Raw genomic sequence first — 14,308 nt, 5'->3', positions numbered from 1 at the left:
TTAATTTTATAAACCAGCCAGGCTATTAATAATCAGAAAGTAAAAAAATGAGAAGTTAGCTTTTTGTTGCAAGATAGGAAGATAAAACTGTGAAATTCAAAGATTTCTGAATGCTCCCACCTGTGTGGAAAAGCCAGTGAACAGAATCCATTAAAGCTGCATTTATTAAATGTCCACTTGTATAAAAAGCTAAAAATAGCATTTGAGTTTTTCCAATTTTCTTTTGATAACGGTTATTATGATTTTCTGCTTCATCTCAGAAAGTCATTTTGCTGCTGCTGCTGCAGTGTATAATCTGTGTGCCCTTTCTTGGTGCAGCACAAATGACAGAGTACTAATCAGATCAGAACAACAATCACGTCATCTTTGAGTAACTAGCAATAAACTGTTTTTACAAGGGAGAAAGATGAACTATTCTTAGTTTCTCTGAACAGAAAAACAGAAAATGATTGTACTCAATCTTATTCCACATCATTGCCATGAATTTCCAAGGCATTGGTTTTTCCTGGGTAGCAGGCTAATCCCTGTCATACATCTTTGTGTAAATGGTCCAGTCAAATAGGATTTCTAAGGTTTTGCTAAAAGTTTTGACTTAAAGTCTAAGAAATCCCCTTTCTCCCTGCCCTGTCTAGTGACTCTGAGCCAGAGGCTGATTCCTAAGTAACCTAAATGCCCATTTTTGGTGATTATCCCACGTTTTCAGCATGTCTCATATCTACTTGTCTGCATTCTTTTACTGTTGCTGTCAAGCCTTCTGCAAACCCCCCCATTAGAAGTCCAGAAATGGGATTGTCATGACTTTCTCCAGTCAGCAGCCCTGATGAGCCAGGCAGGTGCCATGTGGTGATCCTGGAACAGGGCAGGCAGGTACAAAGCCTGTCCTGGGATCTATGGATCTGACTCCACTCCTTGTGAACCCTTTGGGGGCATCTAAAATAAATGTCATTAAATGAGCCATTCAAACCTCTTTTTCCTGTGGCCCAGCCCCTAACAATTTCCTTCTTTCACCTAAGAAATGTGAAAAAGAAGAATACCAGACAGTCACAATATAGTTTTGCCAGCTTTTATTTTAGTCCTGTTAACAAATGTATTTAATGCAAAGACAAACTAGGAACTCTATAATTACCATACTCTCTCTGGATATAGAAACCAGCAGAAGATCTCACAGTTAGGTATCAAAGAAAGCAAAAATATTTTTTTTATATCCTGAAAAGACATCCTACTTCAGGCAAGAAAAACTATAAAAAACCCCACCAACCTATCTAGAAATCCAGCAAGCCAAAAGAGAGGGAGGAGATGACCCTCTTTGGGTGTGTAATCCCTTTGGAACCACCCTGTGCACACAAAGCAGCTCAAAACATCCTCACAGGGGAAAGATTTAGTCGACCTCTGTTTTTCACATGGGCAACTCAGAAAAAAATAAAATAAAGGAGGTAAATGTGCAAGAAAAATACTTCTGTTAAAAACAACAACAAAAGATAATGGAAAAAGCTCAGAATCCAAGTGATTGTTCTCCAAAGCGACTCCTGACGCTGCAGCAATGAAGTGTCTCCTGGAAGCACAATCAGCTGAACTGAACCGTGCAAGGAAAGTATGACCAGGAAAGTCTGAGCAGGGCTGTGAGGCCAGGGCTGTGCAGCTCCTGCAGTCACACTGCATGGATAAGGACAATAGGGAAGGAGAGGGCCAAGCCAGGAGGGCCACAATTATACAATATCAAGCCCCAGGCCTTGCAAAAATGTAACCTTAGCGATAGAGAATGGGAGGCAGAGCAATTACCTAAGTTTTCCCTGACCCCGGAGAAGGATTTGTTTCTCTTTGATCTCTCTGCAGATGCCCTTCCCAGCCTCATAAACCATGGATTTAAGAGGAGCTTCACCCCAGTGCAGCTCTTCCAACAGACCTTCCAACCACAGCACGTGGTCACTGAAACAGTGGAGGAGAAGCTTCACAGACGGGTCTGTTGCTCTCTTTGTTTATCCACCAAAACCAAATACTGTACAAAAATTGTAGAACTGATGAAAGCAACAGGATTTAGTAAGAGTTTTCCATTCAGAAGCCAACACAGCCACTTCAAGTAGGTATTGGGAGGAAGAATTCATAACACAAGCCTGTCTTTACCTCCTTCCTGAATGACCTGACCAATGGCTGCTTGATTTTGTTGTTTCTGAAAACATTCTCTTTTACATTCCATTAACTGCTCAAAGTCCTGCCACATTTTCCTTTGCTTCATATTCGGCCCGTGACTTTCCCGTACAACCTTCTGCTTCTCTCGTAATTTCTGTTAAAAATACAAAAACATTAGATTTCTGGAAGAGTTCTATGCCACAATAATTGCTCACACAGCTTGGAATGACAGAGATTTTTATATGCTACTGAGATATTGTTTTGTTCAAGTTGATAACACTCCCTGCAAGTGCTAAATGCATTCACACCTGGGACTCAGATCTTTGTACAGATTGACAACTCTTTCCATGGTTTTTAACTGTCTAAATATTAGTCTTATCTATTTGAGAACTTATGCTAAAAATCCAAGATCATTTCCACACAGAGCTCTTGCAGTATCAAGGTGCAATATGCAATGGATTCCTATCATGATATTATAACATGAAATCAATGTTTTACAATTAAACCCACTCCTGATTATTAATAGTGGCAGCCTAAAGCTGTAAAACCCCCCAAACTGACTCAGAAAAGGAAATTAATAAAAGCTATTTGGTGTGACTTGCTAAGCCCAACCTTGTCCATGCTGATCTGAGCTTCAGACAAGATTAAAACTGGACAACTGGTTTTGTCTAAGGCAGATGATCCCCTGGCCTTTAACAACAGTGATAAGGTTGACAGGCTCAGAATTTATTGTCTTCAACAGGTTGCTTTATATACAACAGAAAATCTGAGCTGGCACAGTTCGTTATGCCCGTGTTTCAGTTTCTTATCCAAATGGTTTTCAGGGAATGTGCTGTCACATTGAGCTGTCTGACATCTTTTACAGCAGCTCATGCTATTCCCTGCAGGAAATCAAGCCCTGAGGAGTGAGCAGGATCCCTTTCCAGGGTATTAGTTACCAATGCCAGCAGTGATGGAATTTTCTTTGTAGGCTGCAATATGCTTTTTATAAAAGACTGACCACAGCCTTTGGGAATAAACCCCACAAAAATATGATCTGTCCAATTTTTGTACGAGGTAAAAGCCTCATTCTCACCTTCCCAAGGTTTTCTTGTTCAAGGATCATCCGTGTATACTGTTCTCTAAAGGAAATATAAAATGATTTTATCATGATTTGGTTCTACATAACAGGACAGAATAATGATGCAAACATGGAAAAGGATGGAAGTACTGGGAGGTTCATAGCAGGAAGAAACCTTTTTGTTATTGGACAACATATCCCTTGACATCAAGGATCAGGTCTCCTTGTCTCAGCTGTGCAGTTGGGAAAAGTGACACTGGATAAGATCTCTTACATTTTTGAAGCAGACATGATTACTCCTCCTTCCAGCTTGAAGGCAACAGTGAGATCCTCCAGGTAAGATGTACCTGATCCCCTGTCATAATGCATTTATCCTGGTGATATCCTGAGGTGAACCATGGCGAGCGTCAGAGTTCACAGATCCACAGCCCTTAATTGCTGGGAATGCAGCGTTGGAATGAGTGGGAAAGTACAGGAATGAAGGGGAATAGTATTACAGCCCAGGTCTGACAACCCCAGGGGCTGCAATGGGACTGCTGTGCGTTCCTCTCTCAGAAAACAGCCCTCACATTTCGAGGCCTAAATATAGGCCAAGCAGCGTAACCGGTGACATTCATTACTAAAAGTCTTGGCTGTGCACCTTGGTCTGTAACAAGTGGCTGATCACTCTGACATACCCAAACCTGACACATGAACCCTGACAATTGAACATGCAAACCACAACAGCCCCGTTCAGAAACAGCACTAGGACTTACTTCAAATTTTTTTTCAGTGTGACAATAGAAAAAAACTATTCACTGAGTCACTTGAAAAAAAAAATCAATTATATTTTGTGTGTAATCATTACATTTATGTGTGAGGGTCTGCTAGTGGAATTCAAAATAACCCAGCTCATCTAAAGGACTTTCCAGATTGCTCAGGGTAGAAGACCTTTGTGTAGAGAAATCCTAATTTCCAGAGAGCAATGCCAGCCGTGGTGGTGCCAGAGTGTGAAGGTTTGCTGGAACATGGTGAGCAGCCGGGTGAACTCCTGGCATCGTGTTCCTTTATTCCTTCCCTTTCTACCAAGTACTCCAGGATTTTGACTGGAACACTTGGTCCTGCCTGCCACAGGAATGAAGTTGGATCACTTTATGATCTCTTGGTCTTGTACAATTCCAGCCAGGACGAATCAGAGCCATCCCAAGGCTGCTCCAGGTGCTCTGCTGTCCCGCTGATCCCCAGGAATTGTCACCAACCCAGAGGTGAGGCTGAAGCTGCTTGTTTGCCCTGGCACCACAGCACATGTTCTAACACATCTGGCCTCAAGAATACCCTTTTTTTTAAAAGTAGACTTTTCAAAGTAATCAGAAGATTTTATGTCTTTTCTAGTAAGTTTTTCTTTACTATTTATAATTATGGCTGGAAAGAATGTAACTTAATAACTTTGTTAAAAACCCCACGACTTTCTATTTTTAGAGAAGAAAATTAACTTTTCACATTCCTAAGAAGTGACTCCACAGAACAGAGTTTATATTCAATAAAGAGGGTCTGAATTAAGACATTTTTTGTTCAATACGTTGCTAGGAAAGTGCTGGTCTATTTATGCTTCATTTTTACTCCGTTTACATTCCAGTGCCTGCTGAAAAATACATTCAGGTTCTAAAGGGATGTCTAGAGACAAATGTTACTGTCTCATTTTATATTTTGCAAGGATCTCTCTATTGAACTTTGCTGTAATTCATTTAAATGAGACGGGTCTGTGACCTCTTAAAAAGGTCAGAACTGTGTCTAGTCCCTGTGGGAGGATAATTTCCACAGCCGGGAAGTGAAACGGGGACAGTGGAGAGGGGTGACACTGTGTTCACATTCCCCTCACCATACCTGGAATTACAGAGCTGGGCTCATGCTCCATTCCAGCAGCAGGCTCTGATGGCTGGTCCATGTGAACACTCACATCCTGGATGTTCATTTCCCAAGTGTTTTTTGCTCAGCATTTGAGAACGAACCCAGCACTCCCTTCCCCACAGCCGCAGAAGGGCCGTGCCTTATGTCTGACCCCGCTGCCTCAGCTGCTCCTCATCCTCATAAATACTCACATCATCACTAAGGGTTTTCTCTTTTCATCCTTCTGTTTAATTTTGCTGTTTCCTTGTCCTTCATTAGACAAATCCTTTATTTCCTACAGCCTTCCATTATTATGTGAGATGGGATAACATTCTCTCTCCTTGTCCTTCTCTTCTCCCACACTAACACTTGTACTGTTGATTCTTTTCTTCCTCTTATTTTATGACCCAGTGTTTGAGCATTCTCATGCCTCAGATCCTTGCAGAAGGTCTCTCTGATAGGTATTAATCCAGTCCTTCACTTCCTGGTGGTCTCTGCCTCATGTTCTAGAACATGGAGATGCAGCTCCACTGGCACCAGTGCAAGGGGCTTCAGGACAACCTGTGGTTCAGGAAGGATCTGATGCAGGAAGACAACCTCATCCCTCAGTGTATCCTGAGGGAACCCCTGGAGTTTTCTCACTGTTTGATATATCTCTATCCCTGTCAAGGGCCCCATTCCAGAGCCTGTAAAATTTTACTGGTCCACTACTGCCTTTTTCACTCCATGAGTGAAGACATTGCTTCTGATGACACCAAATGACATTTGATTCCATACACTGACAGATAAAACAGTTCTTCCCTCGTTGCTTCCACTGCAAGAGAAAGGTCCAGAAATGACTCTTGAAAGGTAAAAGTCCTAAGAGGACAGATATCTTGGGAAGGCAATTTATTCTTCCCTCTCCTTTGAGAAGTGCCAGACAACTCCTAGTTCCCTTTTCCTGTTGTGATGTCAGAATGCTGGATAGCCCAAAGCTTTCAAACGGAATGTAGAATCATTATTAATTATCTAATTAAGCAGTTCCACCTTTGCTTTGCCACTTGGTCATGTTTTTAACTTATTTTGTGCACGGGTCAATTTTGTGCAGCACTTTGGCACTTTGTACAGGAGCCTGTAGGAGAGGCACAGCTCTGACACAACAGACACAGATCCCGAGCAACAATCTCTCCTGTCACTGAAACACAAATGCAGAGAGATGCAAGAGGCCTCACATCAAGGAATTATGTTGCTGTGGCTTTTTAAAGTCCAAGCAATCAATCAATACCAGTTTCAGCTTCATTATTCTGCTGGCAGTAAGGGTCTATGATTTTTTTTTTTTCTGGAAAAAAGAAATTCTATTTCCTGCGAAATTCTGAAATGTTGAAAAACTAATTATGAAGAATAAACCTCAGGGATTTTGACACTTTTACCAAATGAATGCTATAAATGTTTTGGATTTTCCTGATGCTTAATTCTGACAGGGCTGAACCAGCTTGTTGACTTGTTGCCTGAATTTCATTTCAACTTTTATGTTGTATTAGAAGACTGAACATACACAAATTTTAAACAGGATACTTTTACAAAAATATTTAGTAAAGTGTAAAAAAATCTCTATGACATGGTAATATTTAGACTTCTTAGCACAGATAATTAATCCAAAATATCTCATTCTCAGAAAACATTTCCATCTTTGGCAGGACTAAAACTACACCAAAAATAATCAGCAACTCAATTTATAGTATTTCCTGCTTCTCTCCCTGCCAGACAAAGGTGAGGGGTCCTGAAAAGAATCACAGGGTGAAGCAAATGGCTTTATGCTGGAGTAAATGAAACTGAGGGTAACCATGGAGGTTCATGGGATGGTGCAATTAAACCTCTCTCTGAGGCTGAGAATCTCCAGTGGGAAGGGAAAACCTTCTGGAATGTCTGAGAGAACTTGTAGGTTTACAGCAGTATAGACTGGAATCCGAGCTGCTTATTTTTAGATTATTATAGTGCTTCTAAATTTATCAGGTGAACTCCTCCAGTTCAAATGCCAGTGAGAAAATTCCTGACTTCAGCCTCAGTTTATGGACATCCTTCATCCCACAGAGGGAACACACTGATGGACTCACCGGATCGCCTTCCGTCGCTCCTGTGGGTCTGGGGACACATAGGCCTTCATTTCTTCCTTAGCCCGCTGCAGCTGGACCTCCAGGGTCTATAAAAATACATAATTTAAATATCTATATATATAAATGTTGCAATCTTATTCCAGAATGAATAATTTGGCCCCTCCTGTGACCTTACCCTTTTCATGCAGTGGATGTAACGGTAGTTGCTCTCTTCCTGGGCACACGCCTCCAGAAGCCCTTTCACTTCCTGTGGGAGAATAAGGACATGGTGACTGAAAGCCCCCAGGAGATGCCCTGTGTTGCCATTTAAACCGTGAGAGTTTATAAGAATAATCCTGAATTAATAATTTCTCAGATGTTCATATAATTTGGGCTTTTCAGAAGTCTCTTTTAAAGTGAAATACAGCTGATTGGGTTTAGATTTGCAGTTTCAGTCGTAGTCAGAGATGAGAAATGACTGTTAATGGGTGATTATTAATGACTGACTTCCAAACACTTCACAAGTGCTGCCAAGAGTCTTGTTCCTCAGCACATCTGAAGTGCCAAATACAGCTGTGAACAAGCATTTCCTGGAACACATCTGCAAAAGGGATGTTAGAAGGTACAGACATGCTAATGGGATGTTAATGAGCAATCAATAATTATGTGGAGCAGTATGGAGAAAGTGGGTTACTCCCATCTCTACATGGTCCATTCCAAAAAAACCCCGATAATCCAAATCCTGTTCTCCAGGTCACACTGCAGTTGTCGACTCCCGAGCTCTGTCACTGTGTGATTTTCACACCATCAGCTGTAAAACTGAATTCTACTCATGTCCAGCTCAATCAGTGGATGTGACTGTCATCATGTGTCAGAAAATTACTAAGAGTTGTCTGCCAAGAAAAAAAGCCTTGATTGCTGTTATAAGACAGTTCTTACAGAACTGTCTGACTTCGTACCAGGTCCATCTGTGGATTCTTTTACCATACAAAAGTACTTTTAGTGCAGGAAAATAACTATGTATACGTCCACCCACACTTTAAATGTACTCCCTTTTTATCTTGAAGTATATTCCTTTGTGGGCAAGGCCTTGAAAAGCCAAGCCCAGTCAAAATTCACAGGAGGTGATCAAGTGAGATAAAGCAGATTCACATAAACATGTTGATACTGTGCCCACCTTTGAGGACTGGGCTGTTTTAAGAGCCTCCTTCAGGCAATGCACAATTTACAGACACACAAGCTCTTAGCTAAACCTGTATGGGTTTTTTTAAAAAACCCTGTTTATATACAGGAATACAAGACAGTCCCATTTAATGAAGTCTCCTTGCCATCAATGTCAGTCATTAATTATCCCTGGGATTGGTTCCTAATGTAAAGAATCTGCTAAATGCACAGAAAGATTTGTCTTGATAAATTAATCCTTATTTTGTAGTCAAATTCTTCCCTAACAGATACTATCTAGAGCAGCAGGAATTCTGGCAGATGCCCGTCCTTGCTCATCAAAGCTGGATGAGGTACCCCCAGTCCATCTGCTGTGTGTGACTGTAGCCACTCCACAGCAGCTTCAGGCAGGATTTGCAAAGCTGGGGATCACCACTGACTCATTCCCACCTGAAGTGGATTCGTACTTCCCATATCCTGAGGGAAAGCAGGGGAAATATTGTACCACAGGGACAAACACGCTGCATTTCTCCGTGTGCACGACCAAGCCCCACCTCACCTGTTCCAGGGCCGAGCGGTTGCTCTCCAGCCCGGCCGCACAACTGTCGTACTGGATTTTCTTTTCATCACATTCTTGAGTTAATTCCTGAGGTGAAAAGGGCAAAAGGGCACATAAATGAAATGTTCCTTTGACTGACACGTGACACTCAGGCCAAAGAGACACTCAGGGAATCTCCTCTGTCCAGCCCCATCCACGGCTTTACCGTGGTCAGGTAACAGGGCTGTGCTTGCAAGAAGAAAGGACAAGTAACCATAAAAGTAGACGTTGAGACAGGATAAATTTACTTGCTCCCTATGAAAAACCAGATTTCTAGTTATGCACATCCAACTCCTCCTAGATTTCATTTGCTGACACTTTGAATGGAAACATTAAAAGTTTTTCTGATAATTTTGTTGATAGATAAATGCATCACCCTATTTCCTTCCATGGCAATGAGCCAAGTTATGGCAGCTGTAGACCCAAAAGACTTGTTTTTTCAGCTCTCTGTAAAATTTTGAAAACAAATGGATAAATTTGTCAGCCCCACAGACTAACACAGGACTTAGATTAATGTATTCAACTACTTCAATGAGATGTTATCTGCAAACCATTCAGAAAGGAGAGCACTAGTTGGGATCATTAATGCTGAGATGCAGAAATAGCTTTGGAACCAACCCAAAACTAACTTTGCTTTGGGTTTGAACCATGATTTCTTATATTTTCCCTGGTGTAGTAATTTTTTAAATTGCTATAAAGGACTAAATTCTGTGCCTGCACTGTCAGCTTTTACAAACTCCAACCTTTAGCACGTTGCCTGTTGCAAACACTGTTGACCCATTCTGCTCTTTCCAGCTTTCCAGAGTTATATCCTTGCAGAGCACTACAGAGATCTGTAAATTGGACTTATTTGTGGCTCTGACTTGATTTACACAGACAGAGAGGAGCGTTGGTACAAACCTGGCACTTCTGCCGCAGCTGCCTGAGCTCTTTGATGACGGGAGCAAGGCTTGCCTTCTTCTCTGCCACCACTGCATTCAGCTTCTTTACCTGAGAAAGGGACAAAAGAATATTCATTAACACTAAAAAGTACATTCATGTAATTAGGGATTTGAAAAGAAAGGGGAGACAAAGAAAAATGTGGGGAGAAAAAAATCTGTGATGAAGCCATAATTATGTACGAATTATATATAAATGAAGCCTTAATTATATAACCAAGTTCAGGTCTAATTAGGACAGGGAAAGAGCCCATCTGGCAGCGGGGTCATTCCCATAAACGAGACAAATTCTGCTCCCAGAACATCCCAGAGAATTCCAGGAGACAGCCCATGTGCCAGGTACCAGAGAGCTTAAGGAGTAGGGAAAATGAAGGAATTGCATAGTGGGAGACTGAAAGAAAGGGAGAAATCCTTAAGAAAAAAACCAAACAAACCTGCATAGGTTAAATAAAGCTTGAAAATGCTAAAACTGAGGCACACAGACATATTTACACTGAAAATTAAAATTTTATCCAGCTTTCTATTTGAGAGCAATTCTACTTTAATTATACCATTTTATTTTAAAAGTGCCTCAATGATTTAAAAAAACGCTATTTTGCTTTTTGCTCTTTTATAATATTTTCAAATTAGAAATTCAAGTTCTTTCTTGCTTCTACAGCTATGTGGGCAGGTAAATTAAAACATGACAGATCTAAGGGCAATTGAAAATCAGGCTATAGAGAAAAAGACAAGCTATTTAGCTCTTTAAGCATGTTAAGTATCTTTCTAACAAAAGCTGAACTCCAGTGATTTACAAACATTTTAGAAAAAGATTCTGTTACAGATTCAAACCATTCATCTCTTTCAAATAATGTGCAAGAACAAATACGAAACCACTTCTGAAATCACAAAAAAGTAAAAAAAATCAAAGACAAGACTTGATACCCCTGAGGTTTCTGAAGAGGAGAGAAGGAGGATTTATTTGTAGGATTTATTTTTGTATATAGCTCTTCTTTGTACATTAAAAGAAATGCACATTTTAGTAAACTTTGTCTAGATTACCTTTGGAGATGTATCTGAATTTTATACATATATATATATAGATTAAAGGAAAATTATTGCCCCCCCCAAAAACATTAAACTTGGGGTTATATGCTGAGGAACTAGATATTCAAACTGAGCAAATACAGTAGTTTAAGACAAAAATCACCATTTCAGACATATTATCTAATGTCTGGCCTTTCATTTCATCCATTTCACTCTTCACTGCAGAGACTCTTTCCAGCTCCTCCTGGGTGTAACTGTATCCAGAAATGCCTTTTTTCTCTTCAATCACTTGCTGCAGACACAAACAATAAGTGCTGAATTAACCCCATTAACCAAGAAACAGCAAATTCCTTAGTGAAGCCAAAATATTGTAAAGAAGTGAAAAGGGTAAGTACTGCAATCAATTTATTTATCAATTTATTATTATTATTAACCAATTTATTATTATTAATCTAGCTGCCAGCAAAACTAAATTTTATCTTGTGCCTGTACAGCAGGATGACAACAACTCTCTGTAAATGCAATATTTGGTCACTGTGCCCACTGAAGTGAACAGAAAGTTTCCACAAAGCAAAGTGGGCTTGTGGTCAGGCTCTGAAGAAGCTCAATGTATAAAATCCAGATGTTTCATCAGAACATGTAGCTAATGATTTCATAAACTATTTTGATAACAAGAATACAGGTATTGGAAGAAAATACCACAGACAGTGTTCCTGCATTTGGGATGAATGTATATTCCCTGAATGCTTACAGTTATCCAGAGAGAAATCCTGCTGCTGCTGTTCTGGCTTAGGAAAGATTCATCCAGTTTTAAATTTAAATGCATTTTCTTCTAAATATTCTGGGGCTGGAATGTTTCCTTCCTGCCTGCTCTTTTTTTAAATACTATTCCTATATATTTTACAGCAGTAACTTGAATCCTACTCACTGTTGATCGTTTTCAAAGCCCTTACTACATCTGTGGATAGCAAAAACTAATTTAAGAACCCAGCCTTGCTCTAACTGGAGTTCGTGCAGACCTACCATTGACTTTAAAAAGCAGGGTCAAGCCCCTCAGTCTAAAAAGAAACTGCAGATCAGTGCTGACAGTTGCTGAACACAAAGTACAGCAGCTCCACAGTCAACAGATAAAAATACATTCTATACCCTGATGGCTCTCTGGGTTAGGGCAGCAGGAGCTGGGACGATGTACATCAGAATCCCAACAGCATCCGTGGGATCCTATGGCTGTTAGCAGGGAAGGGAGGGCTGTGGGAGCAGCACATGCTCATGTTACCAACTGCTGCTGAATGGCCTCGTGGCGCTGCTTCAGAAGCTCCTCTGTCCTCTGGAGGATTCCATACTCAGCTGTAATTTCTGCTATTTCCAGGCGCTTCTTTTTATAAAGTGTGTTCTTGCTCCGGAGCTTATTAACGTACTGCTTGAGCTGGGGAGAGAGAGAACACAAACTCATCTCACTGAGAGCAAGAAGGGCCTTATCACAGCCTGTTGCTGTGTAAAATGTAATTATCCTCCTTGGCCTGCACGTTGAAGATGAAGTGTTTAGAACAGAGGACTGGAATTCAGGATTCCCAGGGTCTATTTATTTTCAGCTCTGCATTTGTTCACTGGGTGAAATCAAAAGAACCAGCATTGCTTTCCGTCCCAGTGCACTCATTTGTAATCCTGAGATCACTCCCTTCTGCTCACCACCATTTGACAGCTGGAAAAGTAAATACTCTTTGCAAAACGTTATGAGAATCATGGATAATAAAAAAGTTAATGCAATAGTAATTTGCACTTGTACCAGAACCCCAGAGCTCTGCAGACTAAAACACAGCAACAGAGTGCAGGAAAATTGGAAGGGAAGAGGGCATGGGAAAAACTATCTTGAAATGTTCTCAATAGTTAAAACTTGTTCTCTCTCCTTGACTCTTGCAGATCTAAATATCACTGGCTAAGTTTTTTAAACCAGGCAAATAAAAGCAGAACCCCTGCCCTGAAGCAGAGAATGCAATACCTATTTCACTCAAAATCTGAAGTAATGGAGAATTTATATTTTTATTAAAGACTAAGTAAAATAATACAAATCCTTACAGACCAAGTCTTAGCTAATTTACACCTGAACCTGTGTGTGTTGAATTTGTAACACATACCAAGTACCAGAGGCTGAAATAACCAGGTAATATCTTTCTCTGCCTTAATATTTTCCATGTCATACAGGCTTAGCTCTTACCCTTGGATTTTACATGACAGCTATGAGCTAAATGCCAGTCACAGCTCAAAAATGCACTAAGAGATGGAAAGCAAATAAAATTTATTAGATTAAATGTTGTAAGAACAGGCTTCAGAACACCCCTTGACAAGGAGGGTTCAGTGTGTGCAGGGAGCACAAACCAGGCAGCCCCAGGAGGAAAAAGAATCCCATTACCACTGACACAGGTTTAAAATTCAAACATAAAATGACTTTAGATTTTGATATTTACATTAATTTTTTCTTTTTGCAAAATTATCCCTCTCCCTTCTAAAGAATAAATCCAAAAAACCCAATGTGACCACAGGCTAAGAACCCCCAGAGTAACTGTATGTTCTATAAAAAGTGTCCTGGGCAAGGTGCCCACAATGAAATCAACCCTGTTCATCTGCCATCCTGTGCAATATCTAGGCCAAAGCTGCCTCTCTCTTGCTACGCTCCAGAACTATTTTTAAAGCCAAAAGCTATAAACGTTTTTGGTGAAAGAACAAACCCACAAATTACTCAATGTGCTCTATGCAGATTGGCCTCTCTGTGGCTTTGGGATAACATCCTACATCCTGCTACTACCCAGGACAAGGATACACAAGGTCACCTGAGCCCCAGCGTGGCTGAGGCAGCTCTGCCACGGTCACACTCTTTATTTTTACTTAATACAGTCAAACCAGAATTTATTCCTTTTCCCAGCAAATTCAAGTATATCCTCTTAGTTAATAAAAAGAACTTTTTTTTTTAAATTGCTTAGACAATACCAAGTTTTCTGTGATTTCTAAGAGATTCCAAAAGTATAAATACAAGCTCTCCAACTGAGGAAAATCTAAAGAAAGGACAATCTTGATCAAGTAGTTCCTGAGATACTTCATTTGACCAGTGGAATATAGTAAAGGATGATGTACAGGATTAAATTTAATATGTGGCCACACAGAGCTACCGAATCTGAATGATCTTCTGTCAGTGGATCCCAGGATGAAAAGCAAACTATTATTCTCCTCTCTTCTCTAGCTACTTTTAAGGTCTTGAAAATAGCTCGAGTGGGAGGGAGAGTATTTGCATATTCAGTATTCAAAGCATAATGTATTTTACAATGGAAGTCAAAGGATCTTGTTGATTAATGAACCAACTCCACCACTGTTCTATTATTAGTTGATTAACTTAGGACTGTATAATACAAATTTTATCCAAAATGCTCACGGTGACAAGTGAAATCTGTTCATTTTAGGAGGTGGA

At 40.3% G+C, this 14,308-nt stretch overlaps 1 protein-coding gene across 9 annotated transcripts in view; it reads right to left on the bottom strand.

Annotated features, from left to right (window-relative positions):
* IFT81 (intraflagellar transport 81) overlaps positions 1-14,308 on the bottom strand; it is a 66,208-nt gene that overhangs the window by 25,864 nt on the left and 26,036 nt on the right. For 6 of the 9 annotated variants that reach the window (XM_064675100.1, XM_064675101.1, XM_064675105.1 and 3 more), the window contains exons 11-16: positions 12,125-12,274; positions 11,012-11,140; positions 9,785-9,874; positions 8,846-8,932; positions 7,322-7,393; positions 7,147-7,232 (exon numbers count right to left, since the gene is read on the bottom strand). In XM_064675100.1, the coding sequence (XP_064531170.1) occupies positions 7,147-7,232; positions 7,322-7,393; positions 8,846-8,932; positions 9,785-9,874; positions 11,012-11,140; positions 12,125-12,274 (614 nt within the window). Of the gene's footprint in view, positions 1-1,047; positions 2,282-3,202; positions 3,249-5,648; positions 5,868-7,146; positions 7,233-7,321; positions 7,394-8,845; positions 8,933-9,784; positions 9,875-11,011; positions 11,141-12,124; positions 12,275-14,308 lie in introns of those variants that run through there. The other 3 variants (XM_064675109.1, XM_064675104.1, XM_064675107.1) reach the window with 3 other exon arrangements.

Source organism: Pseudopipra pipra, chromosome 18 (assembly GCF_036250125.1).
Source record: "Pseudopipra pipra isolate bDixPip1 chromosome 18, bDixPip1.hap1, whole genome shotgun sequence".
Lineage (NCBI taxonomy): Eukaryota > Metazoa > Chordata > Aves > Passeriformes > Pipridae > Pseudopipra > Pseudopipra pipra.
Note: the sequence above shows the minus strand (reverse complement) of the source record. Positions and strands in the feature narration are given on the sequence as shown.